At 48.0% G+C, this 19,139-nt stretch overlaps 1 protein-coding gene across 1 annotated transcript in view; it reads right to left on the bottom strand.

Moving 5' to 3' along the window:
- MRVI1 (murine retrovirus integration site 1 homolog) overlaps positions 1-18,925 on the bottom strand; it is a 117,151-nt gene extending 98,226 nt beyond the window's left edge. The window contains exon 1 of the mRNA XM_032489026.1: positions 18,535-18,925. Coding sequence (XP_032344917.1) covers positions 18,535-18,601 — 67 coding nt within the window. The 5' untranslated portion in view covers positions 18,602-18,925. The remainder of the gene's footprint in view (positions 1-18,534) is intronic.
- Positions 18,926-19,139: the final 214 nt, after the last annotated feature.

Below are 19,139 nucleotides of genomic sequence, written 5' to 3'. Positions count from 1 at the left end.
GAAGCCATTTCTACAGCAGCCTGCCTCTCTGATGAAATTATGCTGCAGTCCCAGGAAATTTTATTATCGTGAAGACTTGTCATGCCAAGCATGCCTCAGTGCCTTTGTACATCTTCACTCTATGCGTGGAATGCTCTTTACTCCCTCTTCCCTGCCTGACAAATGCCCCATTACCCTCTTCTTTGATGCCTTGCTAAGGGCAGGGAAGCTGCGGTGTTCAGGAAGTCTGTCTGTTATGAATGCTTTTGAATCACCACCAGGTTGTACTCTGCATGCATCTAGAGATGCACACTCCCCACTCTCCCACCCCCGATCAACTGTGATTCCCAGTGGCCTGGCCCCCGGGACAGGAGTGATGCAGGGGACGAGCATCTCCCCGGCCCCGTGGAGACAGATCTCCAATCTTCAACAACTAAGTGGTCAGGATCTCTAACCATTGCTTGAACTAGGTGAGTGCAACTTGAGTGTCTCTCACCTCAAGATCACGCTTTAGTTCTTATTTTCTCAGCTGTGACCCTCTTGAGTGGCTCCACCTTGCCTCCCTAAGAGATGCCCGTGCAGCACAGAACAGAGAAAGCGCTTGGTGGGTGGGGAGGGAAAACAAGTTAGCTCAATTTCCTCCTCTGTAAAAGGGAGATAACGGATTCCACTTCAGGATGGTTGAGAGGATGAAATGAGATGTGTAAACAACTTGGCACAGAGTTGGTGCTTCGGGGGTACACCCACAGTTCATGACCCTTTAGCAGCAAGTCCCCCCTCTTCTGGGAACAGCAGCATCTTCATTATCCCTGTGCTTGGTATGGGGTGGTTGACCCCACTGTGGGTCAGGCCTGGCCCATTAGAACACCCCATTCCCCTGGCCCTAGGGATTAACTGAGGGGTGAACACAAGACTCAGAATGGACCAGTAAATTCAATTTGGCAACTTTTGTTGGAGATGGAGGGAACAAGCCGTATGGATCCGGTCACTTCTGGAACTGCCCTAGACTTCTCAGTTCTGTGACCCAGAAAATTCTGGTTGCTGTCTAATCTACTTTGAATGACTTTCTGTTGCATGCAAACTAGAATCTTGCCTAGTGCATAGCTCACCAGATTCGGCTGACCCTCCTCACTTCCACTGCTGTAAGATAGGGGGGCAGGGACTCCCTGATCCCTGCAGGGGTGATGCCATAGCTCCTCTCCCCGTCCTCAGCCTCCTTCCCTTTAGTCCCTCTTCCACCACACTGATCATCTCAAACACAGGCTTAGCCACGCCACAACTCACTTGGAAGACTCCTCAGCTCCCCTCTGCCCAGAGACAAGTCCCCACTCCCCAGCTCCACCTTCAGAGCCCTCCACAGTCTGCCCCATTTCCTTCAGGAGCCTCTCTTTCAGGGCCCTCTCCCCCAGCTCCGCAGATACCGCACCTGATTCATAGCAACCCGTTCACCACTCTAAAACGCTCCCCCGCCCACCTCCCCCTGTGCATTTCCCTGGAAAGCCTTCTATCTCTTACCAACCTGCCCAAATTCCACCTCCTTGACTATCTTCTCTCCCGAGAAGCCTGCACAGATGACCAAGGTAGAATGACTGTCTCACTCCCCTGCACTCACTCCCTTGTTATATAAAGTACTTGTCAGCCTGTCCTTAAGTGAGAATAATGTATAGACATTTCAAGAGCAGGAAGCATGTTGTACTGGACGCTAGATTCCCCTGGAGGCCCCACACAAGGCTTACCCGCCATAGGCCCTTGGGAAATTTGTTGACACAAGACCTCAGCTTCCAGCTGATAAACTCTGAACCCCTGGCCCTTAACCTCAACCACACCCTAGAAGAGGGGCTCCTAACCTTGGGGTCACGTCTCCTCTTCATCAGGAAACCTTTTTTTTTAACTGTGGTAAAATATACATAAAATGTACAACTTCAACCATTTTAAAGTGTACAGTTCAGTGGCGTTAAGCAGCTTCACAATGTTGTGCACCTATCATCACAATCTATTTCCAGAACGTTTCATCACCCCGAGCGGAAACCTCATATCCATCAGGCAGTCACCCCATTCCTCCCTTCCTTCCAGGCTCTGTCAGCCATGAATCTGCTTTTTGTCCCTACAGGATTTGCTTGTTCTGCAGATTTCATATAAATGGAGTCATACAGCATGTGGCCTCTGTGTCTGGCTTCTTTCACTCAGCAGAACGTTTTCAAGATTCATCCATGTTGTAGCATGTGTTCGTACTTCATTCCTTCCCATGACTGAATAATATTCCATTGCATGGTTATATCACATTTTGTTTATCTATCATCAGTTGATGGACATTAGGTTGGACATTCCACCTTTTGACCATTGTGAACAGTCCTGCTATAAACATGATGGGACAAGTTTTTGTTTGGACACCTGTTTTCAATTCTCTTGGGTACATACCTCGGAGTGCCGTTGCTGGGTTACAAGGTAACTCTCCACCTCCCGGGAAGCCTCCTACACTGGCCACCTCCAATCCTCACCAACATCCTGGGTCTGCTTGGCTGACTTCACCTTGGGGGAGTCCATCAGCTTTTGAGAAAGAGGCTGTTTCATCTTGATGGCTGTCTCCTGGTGGCAGTCCTTAAAGAGCGCGCCTAGTTTTTAACATTAACCTCTTGCTCTTTAGAGCTTTGTGTCTAAGCTCTTTCCGATCCACTGTTTAATTTGTCTCTCACAGAAACACTACAGGGTAGATCCTATTTTGTTTCTTTTTCAGATGAAGAGGCTGAGTTTCAGTGGGGTGGCGTGACTTGACAAGGTCATAGCCATGAGGGGACCAGCTGAGAGTGACTCCCAGCCCAGTGCTCTTTCCACACAACCACAGTGGCCCTCTCTGTCCAAGATCTTTTTTTTTTAAATAATCACCTTCCTGTAATGTATTCTCAGGTCAACTGTTGTTTAGAAGTGCCCCTGCTAGGTGACTGGTGAGGGCTGGCACAGACGTCCGTACACACTCTGCCAGTTGGCACCTCATTTATAATCAAAACCTTTTTTGTGAGGCAGATTCTGCCTGTAGCAAGGAGATCAACTTTTTCCTTTTCTGGGTCTTTTGGGACCTTCTGGAATCCTGAGTTAAAGCTCCCTTTTGATGTCAATCTAAAGCTAAATCTGAGTGTGGCCCAACCTCAGCTCTCAAAATTTCCTCCCTATTCTTTTGTTCAACCCAAGTTCAACCCAATAGCAGCCCCTTCCCCTTCTCAGGAGGAAACTACCCCTTACACGGGGGAATCCCCTGACCTATTTGGAGCAGAAAAGAAGCACATCAACCTCCAGCCTAACAGGATAGAATTGGGCCCAGCCTACTCCTTAGAAGCTTCCAACCCTTCCTTCCATGAAACCACGTGGAAAACTGTGAGAATAAGGCCAACAAAACAGACAACAGATGACAATAACAACGGGCACCATTCATCAAAGCATACTGTGTTGCTGACGCTTTAGGGATATTCACTCACTCAATCCCCCGACTGCACTAGAACGAAGGTGTCATTTTGCAGAGAAGGAAACAGACTCAGTGTGGTATTGTGACTTCCCCAGACTAACAGAGCTGAGGGTGGCCAGGCAGGACTGGAAACCAACAAAGTCCATGCTGTCCCCACTCTGGCCACCGTCTGCCTCCCAGGGAGAAGCTTCTGGAGCTGACCTGGCCCACTCAGAGCCTGTCTTGGCAGTTCTGCAAGTGGCGAAGTCTTTCTAGATGTCGTGTGATCTGCCTCACATCCACTCAAGCACAAATGTCCTTAGCCAGCTTTCCCCAAGGAATGTCCTCTGCAAGCCTCATTCTGGGTGATATTAGGAGCTCTGAAAACAAAGGTTCTGTATTTTGATACACTTGGACATATTGAGCATCAGGCAGGTTTCTGTCCAGCAGGTCTTCTCAGCCCTTAAGGAGCAAACATGCAGTATAACTTTCCAAGAGGGAGAGAAAGTATAGATCGTTTCCCAAACTTATTTGACTACGGAATGTCAAATGGAATGACTCCTTTTTCAAGGAGTATCTCAGTGTGTCCTCCTCAAAGCACTGAGCAGAGGTGTCCCTAAGCCCTCTGATTACTGGGCATCCAGAACTGAGAGAGCACGTGGTTGTGCACGTGGGCTCCAGAGCCAGGCTGCCTGGGATCACATCCCAGCCCTGCCACGTAGTAGCTGAGTGACCTCGGGCAAGTCACTTCCTGTACCTGCCCCACCTCAGTTTCCTCATTTGTAGAACGTGGGTGATGATAACAGTGTAGATTATATCCTACACATAAGATTCTTAAAACAATGCTCGGCACACAGTCGGTGCACACTAGATGTTCGCTGGCATTTTTGATCCTTCCCGAGCCTTGCAGCGTGGATTTCCCACATGCGGTCAGGGGCCCCTGGTAGTCTACACCCGGCACTCCCCGCCCCCAGCCCAACAGCAGCCTGTCGCTTTATAAAATCTCTCAGTGAAGATGGTGCAAAGCCAGTTAAAAGCTAGTGTGGTTCCTGAGGAATAACCCTTCCTACTCTTGATGGCTGCAAACGTCTCCTACTTCATTTTTTCTCCCTCACAGGCACATAAGAGTCAGAAGACCTAGATTCTGCACCCTACTTACTTATTTGCCAGTGGGATCCCGAGTTTCCTTCCTACAACATGCAACATAAATAGCCTAGAATCGAGGGGCAAGGCACACAGTGGGTGGGGTTAGGGCACTAAGCAGACGCAGGCTGGATGGCCAAGCCCCAGGGAGAGGACAGCACCAGGGACCCGTGGTATGTGTCTTCCCCTTTTGGGGAAATGGGACAGGGTGCTTATGACAAGGATGCTTGAGTAATGAATTAGGATAACTCGCAGTAGCTGCTGCAACAGACCCCAGATCTCAGTGGCTTTCCATGTACATCTTGGGGACTAAGTCTAATGCAAGTTGGGGTGCCCACCTCCACCTTGTAGCAAGAAGTTCTGGAAGAGGCCATCCTACATGGACCATATGGCCAGCATTAAGTGGGTATGTGGATGCCAAGAATTCCTGGATGACCTTGGCTGCCAAAGACACTCACTGCTGCCTAACTGATGCTCCCCTCCCCCTTACTGGAGAAGTAAGACCTTGGCGGAGGGCATGCGTTTGCCTCTGAGTTAATTCTCTCAGCTTTTTAAGGGTTTCTCTGCAAGCTCTGACTCTCTGGTTGTCCACATTCCAGTTCCTTAACTTCTTGCCTCTGGGAGGCCTCAGGCTCTGCCGTAGCTGTGACCTGTCACACTGATTCTCCACCAGAGGCAGAGATGGTTAGTGCTCCCTGAACACTCCCGTGGTCCCCTGCATTTCCCAGCCTCCCTTGCAGTTGGCTGGGGCTGTATGACCAGCTCTGCCCAAGAGACTATGTGTCACCTCTGATTGAGGCACTGAGGGCCGTGCCTCCTGCATCCATCTCTGTCCCTGTTATGGCTCTGGAGGCCAGGTGCTTCACTGAAAGAGCCAACTCAGAAGCAAATGCATCTCCTCCTCCTGGGTCTGACTTCTCTACGGAGTGTACGGGAGCAGGGAGAAGGGCAGAGGGACATCAGGTGGTTAAGAGAGGAGAACAGCTTTGGCACACAGGGCCATCCAGGAATTCTTAGCATTTACACAGCCATTTGGTGCCAGATGTGTCTTCCATATAGGATTTTCTGGTACTAAACTTCTTGCTGTAATCTGGGGTAACGGCATGACCTGTGATTCAGATACCCGCATCGGTTCCATGGGACAGTGTGGTAGACAGCATGTCTCAGACTATAATGTACATACAAATAACCCAGGGGTCTCGTAAAGCTGCAGATTCTGATTCAGTAGTCCTGAGGCAACACTCAAGAGTCTGTATTTTTATCAAGCTCCCAGGTGATGCTGACGCTGCTGGTCACTAGACTGCGCTCTGAATAGTAAGGTCATAGGGCAGGGCTGACTTATCCATTACATACGGTAGGAACAGTGTCCAGGACTCATAAAAATGCTTTAATTACTTTTAAAAATCAGAAGAAAAAAATGAACTTTTAGGTCAAAGAAAAATGTTTTCATATATAACATTAATATATTTATACCAACAGAGTTATAAAATAAATTTTGTAAGCAAGAAGGGGTTCATGAAGGCAAAAATGCCTAGAGTCCACAAAAATCCTAATGTGGCCCTGAGGGCAGGACAGGGGGCAGAGGGAGGGGTTATGCTACCTATAGTGCATAGGACTGTGAAATCCAGAGAATTCACGAAAGGTGACACAGATAACATGGCACCTCGGTCCTCTGGGAGGATCATATGAGACACAGTATGAGAACGTGCTATGGCAGACGGTAGGCAGCTGCTCAAACCACTATTCTGAGTCTCCTCAAGTTCTCCAGATCTCCACCAAAAGCGCTCTGAGGGGTACCCAGTGCTTCCTGGAGACCTCTGAACACTGATGTCCCAAATCTCTCCCGAGGGAATTCCAGTCCTTTCGTCCCAACCCCGCACCCTGCAGGACACACCCATCGGCTCCCAGAGCTGGGGAGCTGGGAGCAGCCGGCCCTGTAGTGTAAGGGAGGCTCCAAAGGCTGCTTTTATTAGCAATGAACACAAGGCCATCATCTCTGATTTCAGCAGCAGATTTCCAAAGCATGAGTCAAATGCCTTGTTAACAAGAAAGAGAATGAATAAGCATTCCCTTCAGCAGTAAATGTTTCCTTAAAAACACAGCCGTCCATTTACTTTGGACCTGATGCCAGTTCTGACTGTCCCCAAAAGCACTGCATGGGATCTTAGAAAATGGACGTTAAGAGCTGGCTCTTCTAACATACCTGCAACCCTTCTTTGTCACAGACACAGTGTCTGACTTGACTATTGCTCTGCGTTGGCCTCAATCATTTTGTAACTGCCGGGGTGAACCACTGGGCTTTGGAGGGTGAACGATTCACAGATGAGGAAACCAAGGTCTCAGAAGGGAGAAGCGATCTGCTCAAGGGCACAAAATGAGTTGGAAGTGAAGCCAAGCCTAGGACTAGGGACCACTGCTTATATGCTGTCTTCATTTCAGCACCAGCGATGGATACTGGAAGGCTTTCATTGTCTTCAAACCTGGGAGAGTTGATTCATTCATTCACTCACTCAGTACCTACCAAGAACCTGCTTAAACCTGCCACGGTTCTAGCTTCCCTCAGTACCTCTCAGTAAACCCATTTAACCTTCTAAAAGATCTGACTGGCTCAGCCTCTGCTTCCTCCTGGCCTGATAGCTCCAAATGTGAGATTCTATCCATTGACTGCACACACTTTGCATCAAGGGCAATCTAGTTTTGACCTTGCCACTTTCCCTTGTGTAATTCTGAGTGAACTAATGAACCTCAGAAAGCCTCAATTTCCTCATCACTAAAATAGAGATATTATTATCCATCTTACAAGGTGTTGCAAAAATATAAGATAATATATGTAAAAGCATTTAACACACTAGGTAGCTGGTGCTCAATAAATGATAGCTGTGACAGTAAGGATAATAAGTATATTATTATGATTCTTGTTATTGTCAAGTCAAACAAGCTCCTAGAGATTTCAGCAGATGGAACCTCCCCTGCCAGGACTCTGAGAAATCAGGCTTGCTTGTTCATATGCCTAAGCAACGTCTGTGGTTACTCACAACAGAGGGACAACTTGCAAGTGTTTCTGGGTCTACTGTGCCAGATCCTTGAGGTCATCACCACATCCATCTTTCTCTGCTGAACCCAGCTGACCAGAGAAACAGTCTGCCCCGATCAGTGTCAGGCCCCTGAACCCTGGAGGTGTCAGGAATGTTGACTGTACAGCAGCAAGGACACATGGCTGCCCTCTGTGGTCCCACCATGTGAAAAACCACCCCACGGGACCTGATTAGTCTATGGAAGTAACCCAAGAAACTGTCTGTAAATGTGGCTGAAGAGCTGGGAGGCTTGACCAGGATCTCCAGAAGGCAGGACAGGAAGACAATGATAAGTTAGCAGGTGATGACACCCTCTGGAGAGACTTCTGCTTTCAGCAACGTCCCCTTTTCTAGGAGGAACCCCTAGATATGAGGGATGGCTCCCCATAGCCACATTGATACCCCACGATCCTGTTGCTTGACCATGGCTGATTGATACTGACTCAAGCTGGGCCCATTGGGGTATCTCTCCTGAGACCTTGGACAAAGACTAGGAGCCACTGGAGCCTGGTCGAGCTAGGGGCTGAGCCTCAGCATGATGGTCTTCAGGGTGGAGTATGTGTGCCCAGGGAATATGCAAAATGATCCACTGGACTATGGGAAGACAATTGGAAACCTATTTATTTTTACTTCCATAGCATTAAGTAAGCATACTGGCAATGGTACCTTCATTCAGTCACTTGTTGAAAGGTCACTGTCAAGTCCACTTCATGAGATGTCCTGAGGGATCAGGGGAAATTCTACAATGTTAAGGGACTGACATCGCACACTCATGTACTCATTTGCTTTCAGTGAAGGATGACACAGTTTATGTGTGCCCAAGTGGATTAATGAAATCTATTTCTCTAGTTTTAACTAAACCAACCATCATAAAATGGGTAGGTGGCTTAAAAGGCTCTTGCAAAAAATGTGGACTGAAGATACTACTACTGCTAACACCACAAGCAACTCTCAAAAGTTTCTGCAAACTAGTGGACCCAGTGGAAAAAGTTTACTCACAATTCAGTAAGTAAGGATGCCCTGCTTGCACATCAGTTATCTGAGCTGGTTATCCTCTCCCTGCCCTCCCTCTCCCTGCCCTGTGCCACGATCCATTCTCTGCTCTGTGCTCCCACATGACACCTGTGGGGCATATCACTTGAGTTTCCATGCCTGCTGGCTGAGTTTACCCAATGGGCCAGCAGGAGGTGTGAGAAGAGGGGCTGGGCATCTCCTTCCCTGCCCACTCCTTGCTTCAGCGCCTCATCTCTGGCAGCAGCTGTATCCCTCCATAATTACAGCTCATCCTGGAGGGTCCCTCCTCCCTGGCTCCAGATGACACTGGCTTCCAATCACACTATTTCCTTTTTCTCACCCCCCTTTCCCTGGCTAGGGCTGGTAACAGCCTCCTGCTGTTGCTAGTTTTGAGGGTATCCGGGCACAATCCCTTATGGTCCCCATATCTCTGTAAATAGTCCTTGTGTTAAAGTCTCTTGAGCCAGTTGAGTTGGATCTGGTTCCCTGCTAGGAGACTGACTGGTTCAGTGTCTCTTTTGGCCATGACAGTCACTAAAGCCAGGGGTTATCCAAAGTGCTGAGATCTTAAAACACACACAATAAATCACATTTCTCTCACTAAAGAACACTCTCAAGGAAAGAAAAAAAAAAAAAAAGATGGTGGTGCTGTTAAAAACATAAAGCAAGATTTTCAAATAGTATTTTATCTTTCTCAGACTTTAAAAAATTCTACTTTTACATGTTTTATAAAATAACTCACATATTAATACAGCAGCTCATGAATATAATTTAAAATAAAGAAATATACATAAATGGGAAAGGCAAGCTAAAAATTTTTTTTAATTGATGACATGAGCCATCAAAAACTCTTTGCCTTAGAGAAGACCTCTGCTCTGGAGAAAACACTGGCTAGTTCCTGCTGCCGGGTCCCACCACTGCCCTGGTGGCTGTCTTCCTGAGGTCTGTCTACTCTTTCTTTTGATTCCCTGAGCTACCTTCCAACAAATCCCACCTTTCTACCGAAGACAAAGGGAACACCAAAGAGAAATGCTTATTGAAAGTTCCCAGAGGAGAGACCCCTCTTGTGCTCTCAGGGAGTCTCTCTGTCATAGTCAGAGATGTGTATCAGGCCACATCTAAGTGAAATACCCCTCGGGACTTTCCATCTTCTGAGCAAAATCTCTATCCCCCAAGCATTTTGGTCATGGTAAAAGGGTAATTCCCTCACCATACATTAGCACACAGACATTCAGAATTCTATACTTCAGTCTCTTGTGAGTTTGATGATCGTGAGTCAGTCTCCATGTACATAATCAACTCCGGGCCAGTGACCAGGCTTAGAGATAGGTCCAGGACCCTAGAGTATCCCACAAGATGATACTACAGCCATCTAGGTTCCTCCTGACAATACTCAGCCTCATCATCATCACTGTCATCAGGGACCAGATGGACCTCAGCTGGGAAACAGGTAAGATGTCTCAGGTAAGAAGTCCAGGAGAACACTTCAGTCTTCCTATCAGGGAACCAATCCCCCAACAAGTTGAAAATATCATGATAAGACAGCCCTTAGGGAAACCCAACCATTTGGAGCCCCAAAATAGAGGAGTTCCGTGTGCTTGATATTCATCTGGGCTTAAACAAGTTATTATTTATTGAGTACCTATACACATAGAAGTACTTTAGATACCACAATCTACTTTCACCTTCGTAACAACTTTTTGAGCGAGACATATTATCATCATCAGCCCTATTATTGTAGGTAAGAAAAGTAAGACAGGAAAGTTAGAGTATTTCCCCCAAGGTCACAGAGCAAGTTGTAGAGCTGGGACTTGAATTCAGGTCACTTGATTTCAGAACCTGAGGTCCCTACTGCCCCTCCATGCTGCCTCTGAGGCAGACTGGGTGACCATGGCGATATCTGTGAACTTTTTGGGCATAAGCCTTGGTGAGTCAGAGAGAGTGACTCAAGACTTGCAATGTAGGACATGGCATTTCCTGCCAACAGAAAGCTCATGGTTCCAGACTTGTATTTTCCTACTAAACAGAGGGAGAGCTTTGTTCATGGATGAGGTTATGAGAGCCGATAAAGACTGTCATGTACTAAAAAGAGAGACACAAAATAGAGCTGGCCTAGTGGAGCAGCTGTCCCAGGCTCCTGCCCCAAAAGCTCAGGGCCTCTGCTCTGTGCAGCAGTGCTGGGGCCTCCTGGCTCAAACTACAGAAGCAGGGATGAGGGCTGGACATTCTCACTCTGCCCTGTGGCTTGATATATAAGCCACAGAGAGATGGAAGTTGCTATGGATTCAGGGTCTGATGGTTTTTGATTTGACTCCCCATTCTTCACTGACTAGTTACTAGTTACTAGTCTTGGGTAAGTGGCCTAACATCCTTGAGTCAGTTGCTCATATATAACTTCCTCAGATAGCTACATGTGGATTTAATGAGATATTATACATAAAATGCCTGATATGTACAGCAGGCTCAAATAAAGGTAGTTCCCCTCCCCCTGTCTCCTGTCTATCTATATGAAGTATCCCAGAGGAGGGGGAGTTGAAAGGTTATTTGCTCCCTATATGGAGCTGCCTAAACGGAATTTTCATGAAAAAAAAATCACACCAGATAACTTTTAGTTGGATATTTGTCTTGTCCAAGGAAGGACTTGTCCTCAAACAGATGCCCAGTGGGCATCTCAGGAGGGGAAGGGGCGAGGTTCCATAGAACGGAAAGGAGGGAAGCTGCGGTGCCTGCCCTGGTGGGACCACGAGACAGTCCCGCAGCCTCAGCACTCGCTGTCTCTCCCTAGGGCACTGCACATTGCCCTATGTATGTTCTCTATGAGATCAGCTTTGCAGCACGGCTTGGGCCAGGCCCTCACTGTGGTTCCATTAGTAGCATAATACTTCTTCTCCATACATGACTGTTTCCCCATGTGTGGAAGGAGCCCCGAGAGTGTAAGACTCCTGGCTCTACCCCAGAGGAACAGCTATCTGATGGGGAGTTCAGAGAAGTGTTAATATGAATAGTCAGCCCCTTCCTCTCCCCTTCTTCTTGGGAATGAGCTGCCTGCAGGGCACTCATGTTCTGCTCTGCTCCTCCAGGCTCTAAGATTTAAAGGGGCCTGCCTCCACCGGAGGGCACTACACAAGGCTGGGGGGTGAGTCTGCTTGCCTGCCAATGGAAACTACGTTCTCCAATATTAGCTTTATCAGTCATAAGGGTGATATTAGACTGACTTCCCAACGAGCCTTAGAACTTATGTGAAGGGAGGAAGTGGTTTTACTAAGCCTCCTTAAAGACCCCACCGGATACCAGTGGCCAATCATCTAGAGTGTAAGTCTGCTGCTGCCCTCAGAGTGTTAAAGGAGTGAGACTGGGACCCGGAATGATGGGCAGTCAGAGCCTCACACCCCGTGGAGAGTGTCCTTGATGGAATCTCTGAGGGGGGACAGACAGAGGCTAGAAATAATAATAGCTAATGTGTGCTGGGTACTAGGAACAGACAACAGGCTGAGGCATTTAACCCTGCCAAGTAGGCACCATCATTATCTCCATTTTATAGGAGAGGAGACTAAAGCTCGGAGATGTTAGGTGCAGCTCAAGGCATCCAGCTGGTCAGTGGTGGAGCCACACAGTCACTCCAGGGTCGCACTCTCCACTGGGCACGACGCTGCGTCTATGTCTGGACGCCAGATCCCACTATGACAACGGGGGAAGAGCTGGTCAAAGCTGAGCCCACCCTCTCCACTGAGGGCCAGCACTCTTTCGACCACAGCTGCACGAGCAAAATCAAGGGTGTCTTCAGGCCTTCTTATCCTTCTAAGGAATCAGGACCTTGGGCTCTCTGGAAACTTCCTCCAAGTCAGCCTGCCAGTGGCAGAAGGCCCTGTAGCCTCTGTGGGTCCCTTCCTGGGGCGACCACAATGCCCTCAGCACTGCGGCCCAGCCCTGCAGCCCCACAGGGATCACTGTATGGCCCCACCCCTTTCAGCCTCTCCTGTGGGCCCACAGGTTCCTAACTTTCCCTTGGGTTTGCCAGAGTGGCTCAGCTTCACCCCTCACCATCCCCTACTCACAGATGCCCCTGCTCATAGAACCCCGGTTTCCTCCAAACCAACATTTCCTAAACTTGAATCACCTTCGCATTTTCTACCACATCTGGGTGCCACCTCTACATTTATTAATTTCATCATCTTTGATTGGCAATGAGCCAGAAAGCCAGGCTTGCAATCCCAGCCAGGTCATTTACCAGCTTCCTGTTGTTGGGCAAGTTCTTCACCCTCTCTGGCCTCAGTTTCCTTATCTGTACAACAGGGTTATCTGTAGTAAGTACTTCAGGGGTCGCTGTGAGGACTAAGTGAGGTTCTGTAGGGAAAGCATTAGAACAGCGCCCAGCACACAGTAAGCGCTCAGTGTTAGCCACCCCTGTCATCACATTTATTTAAAAAGGAATCTTTATATCCCTACCATCAATGGAAAGGTCAGTACCACTTATCCCACCACCGGAGAGGAGTGAGTTGTAAAAATAAACTTAATGAAAATAGTTATTGAATTCTAGCCATTCCCGATGAAGGCTCCAGGCCCAAGACCTGCTCTCATCTTGTCAAGAAGAGACACAAGCAAGCATCTGAAAGATACTGAAGGCAAAGTAGCTTCAAACCCTGGAGAACAACTTGCCCTGATTTGCTTGGGACGTCCGGTTTCAGTACTGAAAGTCCTGCAGCACCCGCCCTCCCGGGCCACCTCGGAGGGATGGAAAAGCGCTTAAAAGGCAATAACGTGTATGTGAGTCCATGTATTTAGGGCTGAGTCAGGATCCCACTTACTATCATCCTGCAGAACAAGCCCACATCCTAGGGCACACCGCACAAGCCCACCTGGGAGCATAGAGTTTCCAAACACCATAAACGGATGGAAGAGCTGTCATGTGTGCACCACTAAGACAGGCTCCCGAAAAAACCCACATTTGAAAATGCCCAGCGAGAGGAATGATGATTAAACTGTTGCACAGCTAAAATTATTCAGTAATATATAATCCCTCAAAAATCATGCTTTGAAGTATCTTTAATGACATGGGAAAATGATCATGATAGAATGTTCAGTTTAAAAAAGCAGGCTCTGACTCAGCCATAAAAATGAACACAGGGGGAAGGGTATAGCTCGGTGGTAGAGCGCATGTCTAGGATGCACAAGGTCCTGGGTTCAATCTCCAGTACCTTCATCAAAAAAAATAAATAAGTAAACTTAATTACCTCTACCCCCCCCGCAAAAACAAACAAACAAAAACAAAAAGAGTGCAATTTTGCCATCTGCAACACCATGGATGGACTCGGAGGGTATTATGCTAAGTGAAATGAATCAGACAGAGAAAGACAAATATGGTATATTATCATGTGTGTGTGGAATCTAAAAAATAAAACAAAATAGTGAATATAACAAAAAGAAACAGACTCACAGATGTAGAGAAGGAACTAGTGGTCACCAGGAGGGAGAGAGAAGGGTGAGGGGCAAGATGGAGGTGGAGGATTAAGCGGTACAAACTATCAGGTGTAAAATAAGATATAAGGATGTATTATTGTACAACACGGGGAATACAGCCAATACTTTATAATAACTATAAATGAAGTGTAACCTTTAAAAATTGTGAATCACTATGTTGTATAATATTATGTCACAGGTTATTTTATCAACTATACTTCAATTTTTAAAAACTAAAAAAAGAAAGCAGACTAAGATATCCTTCCATAGGTGCACGGATAAATAAACCATGGTGCATCTAGATAATGGAATATTATTCAGGGCTAAAAAGCAATGAGCTATCAAGCCATGAAAAGACATGGAGGAATCTTGAATGCATATGATTAAGAAGCCAGTCTGAAAAAGCTACATAGTGTTTGACTGCAACTGTATGACATTCTAGAAAAGGCAAAATTATGGAGACAGTAAAAAGATCTGTGGTTGCTAGGGGTTGGGGTTGCGGGGGAAGTATGAATAGGTGGAACACAGAGGATTTTTAGGGCAGTGAAAACACTGTGTATGACACTATAATGGTGGATATGTGTTATCATACAAGTTGTCCAAATCCACAGACTGTACAACACCAAGAGTAAACCCTAAGGTAAACCACGGACTTTGGGTGATTATGATGCCGTGATGTAGGTTCATCAGTTGTAGCAAATATACCACTCTGTTATAATGGGGGAGAATCAAGCCCATTGAGCAAGGAATCTAGCTTCCTCCCACAGAGACTCACAGAAGCCCTCACCCCGAAATCATAAGCCCATTGTGCAGGTGTGGTGATATGGGAAATCTCTGTGGTAACTTTCTCTCAATTTTGTGGTGAACCTAAAACTGCTCTAAAAAAATAAAATCTAAAAAAAAATTTTTAAAGCAGACTATAAAACCATATATGCTAAGACTCTAGTTTTATAAAATATAAAGAAATATAGAGAAAGAAACACACCATAATATTAACAATATTTATCTCTGAGTGATAGGATTCCAGGGAGATGTTTTATTTCTTTATATTTATTTCTGAATTTCTTTTTATACTTAATTCTATATTTTCCAAGGAAGTTTGGCAAGGAATATACATTACTTTCATTACCAGGAAAAAACTTTGAAAAAGAATTCTAAATTTCAAAAGTACAGGGAAGAAAGTAACCAGAGCTGATTAAGCCTAGCCTTCCCTGACTCCTTTTTACACCCAAGGCCGACTAGCAGAGAGGTTTTCTGTCTGGCTGACTGTCTCCTGCTTTCCTTCTCCCCTGGGGAAGGCCCTCACAGAGAAGGCAGGGCCTGTCCAAGGTCACGGACTCATGTTGCATCCCATCTAGTGCGGTTGCCCTGGGCTGTCCCTTGAACTCAGAGCCTGGCCTCCAAGGTCCATGGACAAATGCAGTCCCCTTGACTTCCCTGTCATGTGGGCTGTGACACTCCTAACTGCCCTGAGACCCGTTACTAACTAGAGGCAGGGTGGCATCTAACACTGGAAGTGCCCACCTTAGATCAAGGTGGCCTGAGCAGGAATCCCCACTTACCACGTATCAACCATGTGCCTTGCTTTACCTCAATCACAACGTCCTCATCTCGATCACAAGGATGAAATTGCATAACAGTTCTAGTACAGACCCTGGCACAAGGTAGGAACACAATTCATTGAATTTTCTCTCCTCCTTCTTTTCACATTTATAAGAGAGCTAGTTCACTAACTCAAAGAGCTCCCCAAGGAGCAGGAGCAGAGTCTGGGGGCTCCTGGATCTCTCCTCCCCATCCATCTTGGCCTCCGTTCCTCCTCACTCATCAAACAGTCCCTCTGCTGACTGCCAAGCACAGAGGGGACGGCCAAGGGGCAGCCCAGAGGCTCCCTGGCACTACCCAGGAGAGATGGAGGCTGCGGAGGAAGTGGACAACTTGAGATTCCCACCTTGCATCCTCTCAAGACAGACGAGAAGAATCTGCTCATCAGGCACACACACAGAATAAACCCAGGGCCCTGATTAACCAGAACACGCATTTTGAGTATTAGGTTCATTTCTTCATAAGAAAAAACCAACTGATCCTGAGCACTTAGTATACTCCCAGCATCACTCTGGGTGCAGGACACACAGTGGGGAATGAGACAGGGTCTCTGCCCTCACAGGGCTCAGTCCCCACTCCTGCTGGAGGCGTGGGTGCATCCATCCACCCCTATTACCAAGACTTACAGGAAAGAGGCAGGAACTGTTTGGGAAGCTGAGAACCCTTTATGTGTGGTTCTGCCCATCAGGCAAGGAATCTAGCTTTCCTCTCACAGAGACTCATGGAACCCCTCACCCTGACATTACGAGTCCCCTGGTGCCCCTGGGAGTTAGCTTCAAGTAGAAGGCATTACATGGCCTTAACTATCCTCATCCAAGATACTAAGTCCCCTGCTTTGTCACCTGGTGGCTGGGTGACCTTGGACAAGTTGTGTCACATTCCCTAGTCCTAGCACCCTCCTGTAAAACTGAATTAAAGACACATCCCTCTTAGCGTGGCTGAAAAGAGCACACCAAATCATGTGTGGAGAGCCTCAGATGCAGCGTTGGAAGAGTCAGTGCTTCCCCCACCGCTGTCTCAGAAATGGCACCAACTGTAGATGGATAGAGCACAGTGGTTAAGAGCAGAGCCTCCAGAGACAGGCTGCCAGCACCACCTGTCACCAGCTGTGTGACTTCTTGTGCTAAAACGTCCCACCTAGAGATGAGGGTAGTCATGGGAACCCCAGCTTTGCAGAGTTGTAAAGTTTGAATTACTGCACGGGAAGTGCTTAGAACAGTGTTCCCTGTACAGTAATAATGGCATGTTTGCTTTTTTTTCTTCTAGAAAACATGTTTACAGGGATCATTGATCATGTTGTAGCAATGAGCACATGATTATACCTCCAAGATGATCTTAGAGGGAATACAGGAACATCCCACTTACTACCAAGTATAGAGGAAGGTCTATCAGCTGTGAATACAAATAGCCAAACACACACACACACACACACACAAACACACACACACACACCCCCTTCTGAATCATGGACCAAGCATGACAATGACAACTGTATTGTCCATTAGGTCAAAAATCACAAGACACTACTGAAGGCAGGAGGGTACCCTCACCCTCACAGCTGTGTTCAGGGGCAGGAGCACTGGAGTTAAGACTTACACAGACTTGGGTTTGACTCTTAGCTCTCCTAGTTCTGCTCTTTCTCAGTGGTCTGACCTTAGGCAAGTCACTTAACCTGAGTTTCCTCCCCATCAGAGTGGTGGCATGAGGCTGGGGGGAGTTAACTCCACCTGTCTCACCAGCATGTCATTGCCCCCTGGTGGGAACAAGAGAAACCCTCTTGACTCTGACTCCCTAGTGCTGCCAGCCGAACAGTCCTGGGAAACTGCCTCCTTTTACCTGCATGAGACCCAGCTCAGACCAGTCCATGGGCTGCTTTACTTTCCCCGAGACCCTCAAAGAGCAACCTGAAGAGTAAGTGTCAAAACAGCAGCTGTTGAGCTCTGGGAGACAGGAATGCAGGCCAGGGGCCTCAGGTCCCCCTACTCTGTTTATTCAAACTGAAGAGCATCTCTGGGCTTTTACAACCGTTGACTGGGCAGAAGGAAGCAGGACAGCTGGACCCCTTTCTGGCCTCGGCTCCCACTGGCCTTTCCTTTGGAGAAAGGCAGCCTGAGTGCTGCTCATTCTAGAAATAGCTCTGACACCGAGCTCCTGGAGGTGAGCAGACTCTCAGAGCACAGACTGGGCACACACAACCTCTGGAAGGAGCAGGGAAAGGGCACAGGGTGGGGCAAAACTGGAGACAAGAGTTATGGGGACAGGGATAAAAACAGTGGCTGCGACCAGAGCACACAACAGAAGGTTTAGGGACAGAAACAAGGGCAGGTCAAGGAGAGAGCCAGGGCTGGGCCAGCACAAAGTCAAAAGTGGACAGAGGGCAGCACAGGGTGGAGGTTGGGGGCAGAGAGAGGCACAAGTAAGCAGAGAGCAAGGCTGGGGAAGGGGTAACAGGCGGCTGGGGGAAGCCCTGCCTGGAGGGCTTATGTAATCTGGGGGCCCACTGTTGCTCCAAAGGGGCCCACAGGAAATCTGGGGTAGAGATCCCCAGTCAGAATCCGCATTTTCACTCTAATTCATGCATGCTTTCCAACAGCAAGCAAAAAGAGCACAATTTAGTTAAGTTAGGACGGGTCAGATTCACTTCTTATTTTAAAATGATGACAGCAACAATAAAGATACTCGGCTGAAATGCTACCCAACCAAGCCAACTCCCCTGGAAAGTTAAAGTCAGATGCCCCCATCCCAGCACCCTGTACCTTTAAGGAGGAAAAGGGTTCCCTTGCTCCCGGCTGAAGAGGCAGGTTATTCTTGGAGATAGCGACGACTTACCTAAAACTGAGTTATTCCCTTTTCCTCCTCTGGCCAGCCTCTCTTCACTCTGGGGAGCTTTTACCATTTAAGGTCAATGTTACATCTGGCTCCGGAGCTGGGAGCTGAGAAGCCTCTGGCTGCCGAGACTTGCTGCCCGCCTCCTCCGAGAGGGGCTGGGACTTAGCGCCCAGAGCTCCTCAGGGACCCCTCTGGCCCGGTTCAGGGGGCTAACGGCAGGGAAGCTGGCCAGGCAGCTGGGGGCTCAGCACCGGCCAGGCCTGCGAGGCAGCAGCTCGCCCTGGGCCCCTCCCATGGGCACCCGCACAGTGGAGGGCAATGCCCATGCCCCTGGGCAGCTCATGCTGCCGGCCACTGTCCTGGCCAGACTGGGACCAAGGGAACTTGGCAGATCTGCCTCCCAGCCTGGAATCTCCAGCAAGCATGTGAGCCTGGACAAGACCCTGGCCCTGTGCCAGGAAAACTGGGAACATTTCCTGTCCCAGGGATTCGGAGGCAGGGCTGTTCCTACCTTAAACCCTTGGGATTAGCAGAGAGAAGGGCCTGGAAGATTCTGCTAATCCCAGACCTGGCCCCAGCCCCAAGGGCTTCAATCTCTGCTCCTC

This window comes from Camelus ferus, chromosome 10, assembly GCF_009834535.1.
Source record: "Camelus ferus isolate YT-003-E chromosome 10, BCGSAC_Cfer_1.0, whole genome shotgun sequence".
NCBI lineage: Eukaryota > Metazoa > Chordata > Mammalia > Artiodactyla > Camelidae > Camelus > Camelus ferus.
Note: the sequence above shows the minus strand (reverse complement) of the source record. Positions and strands in the feature narration are given on the sequence as shown.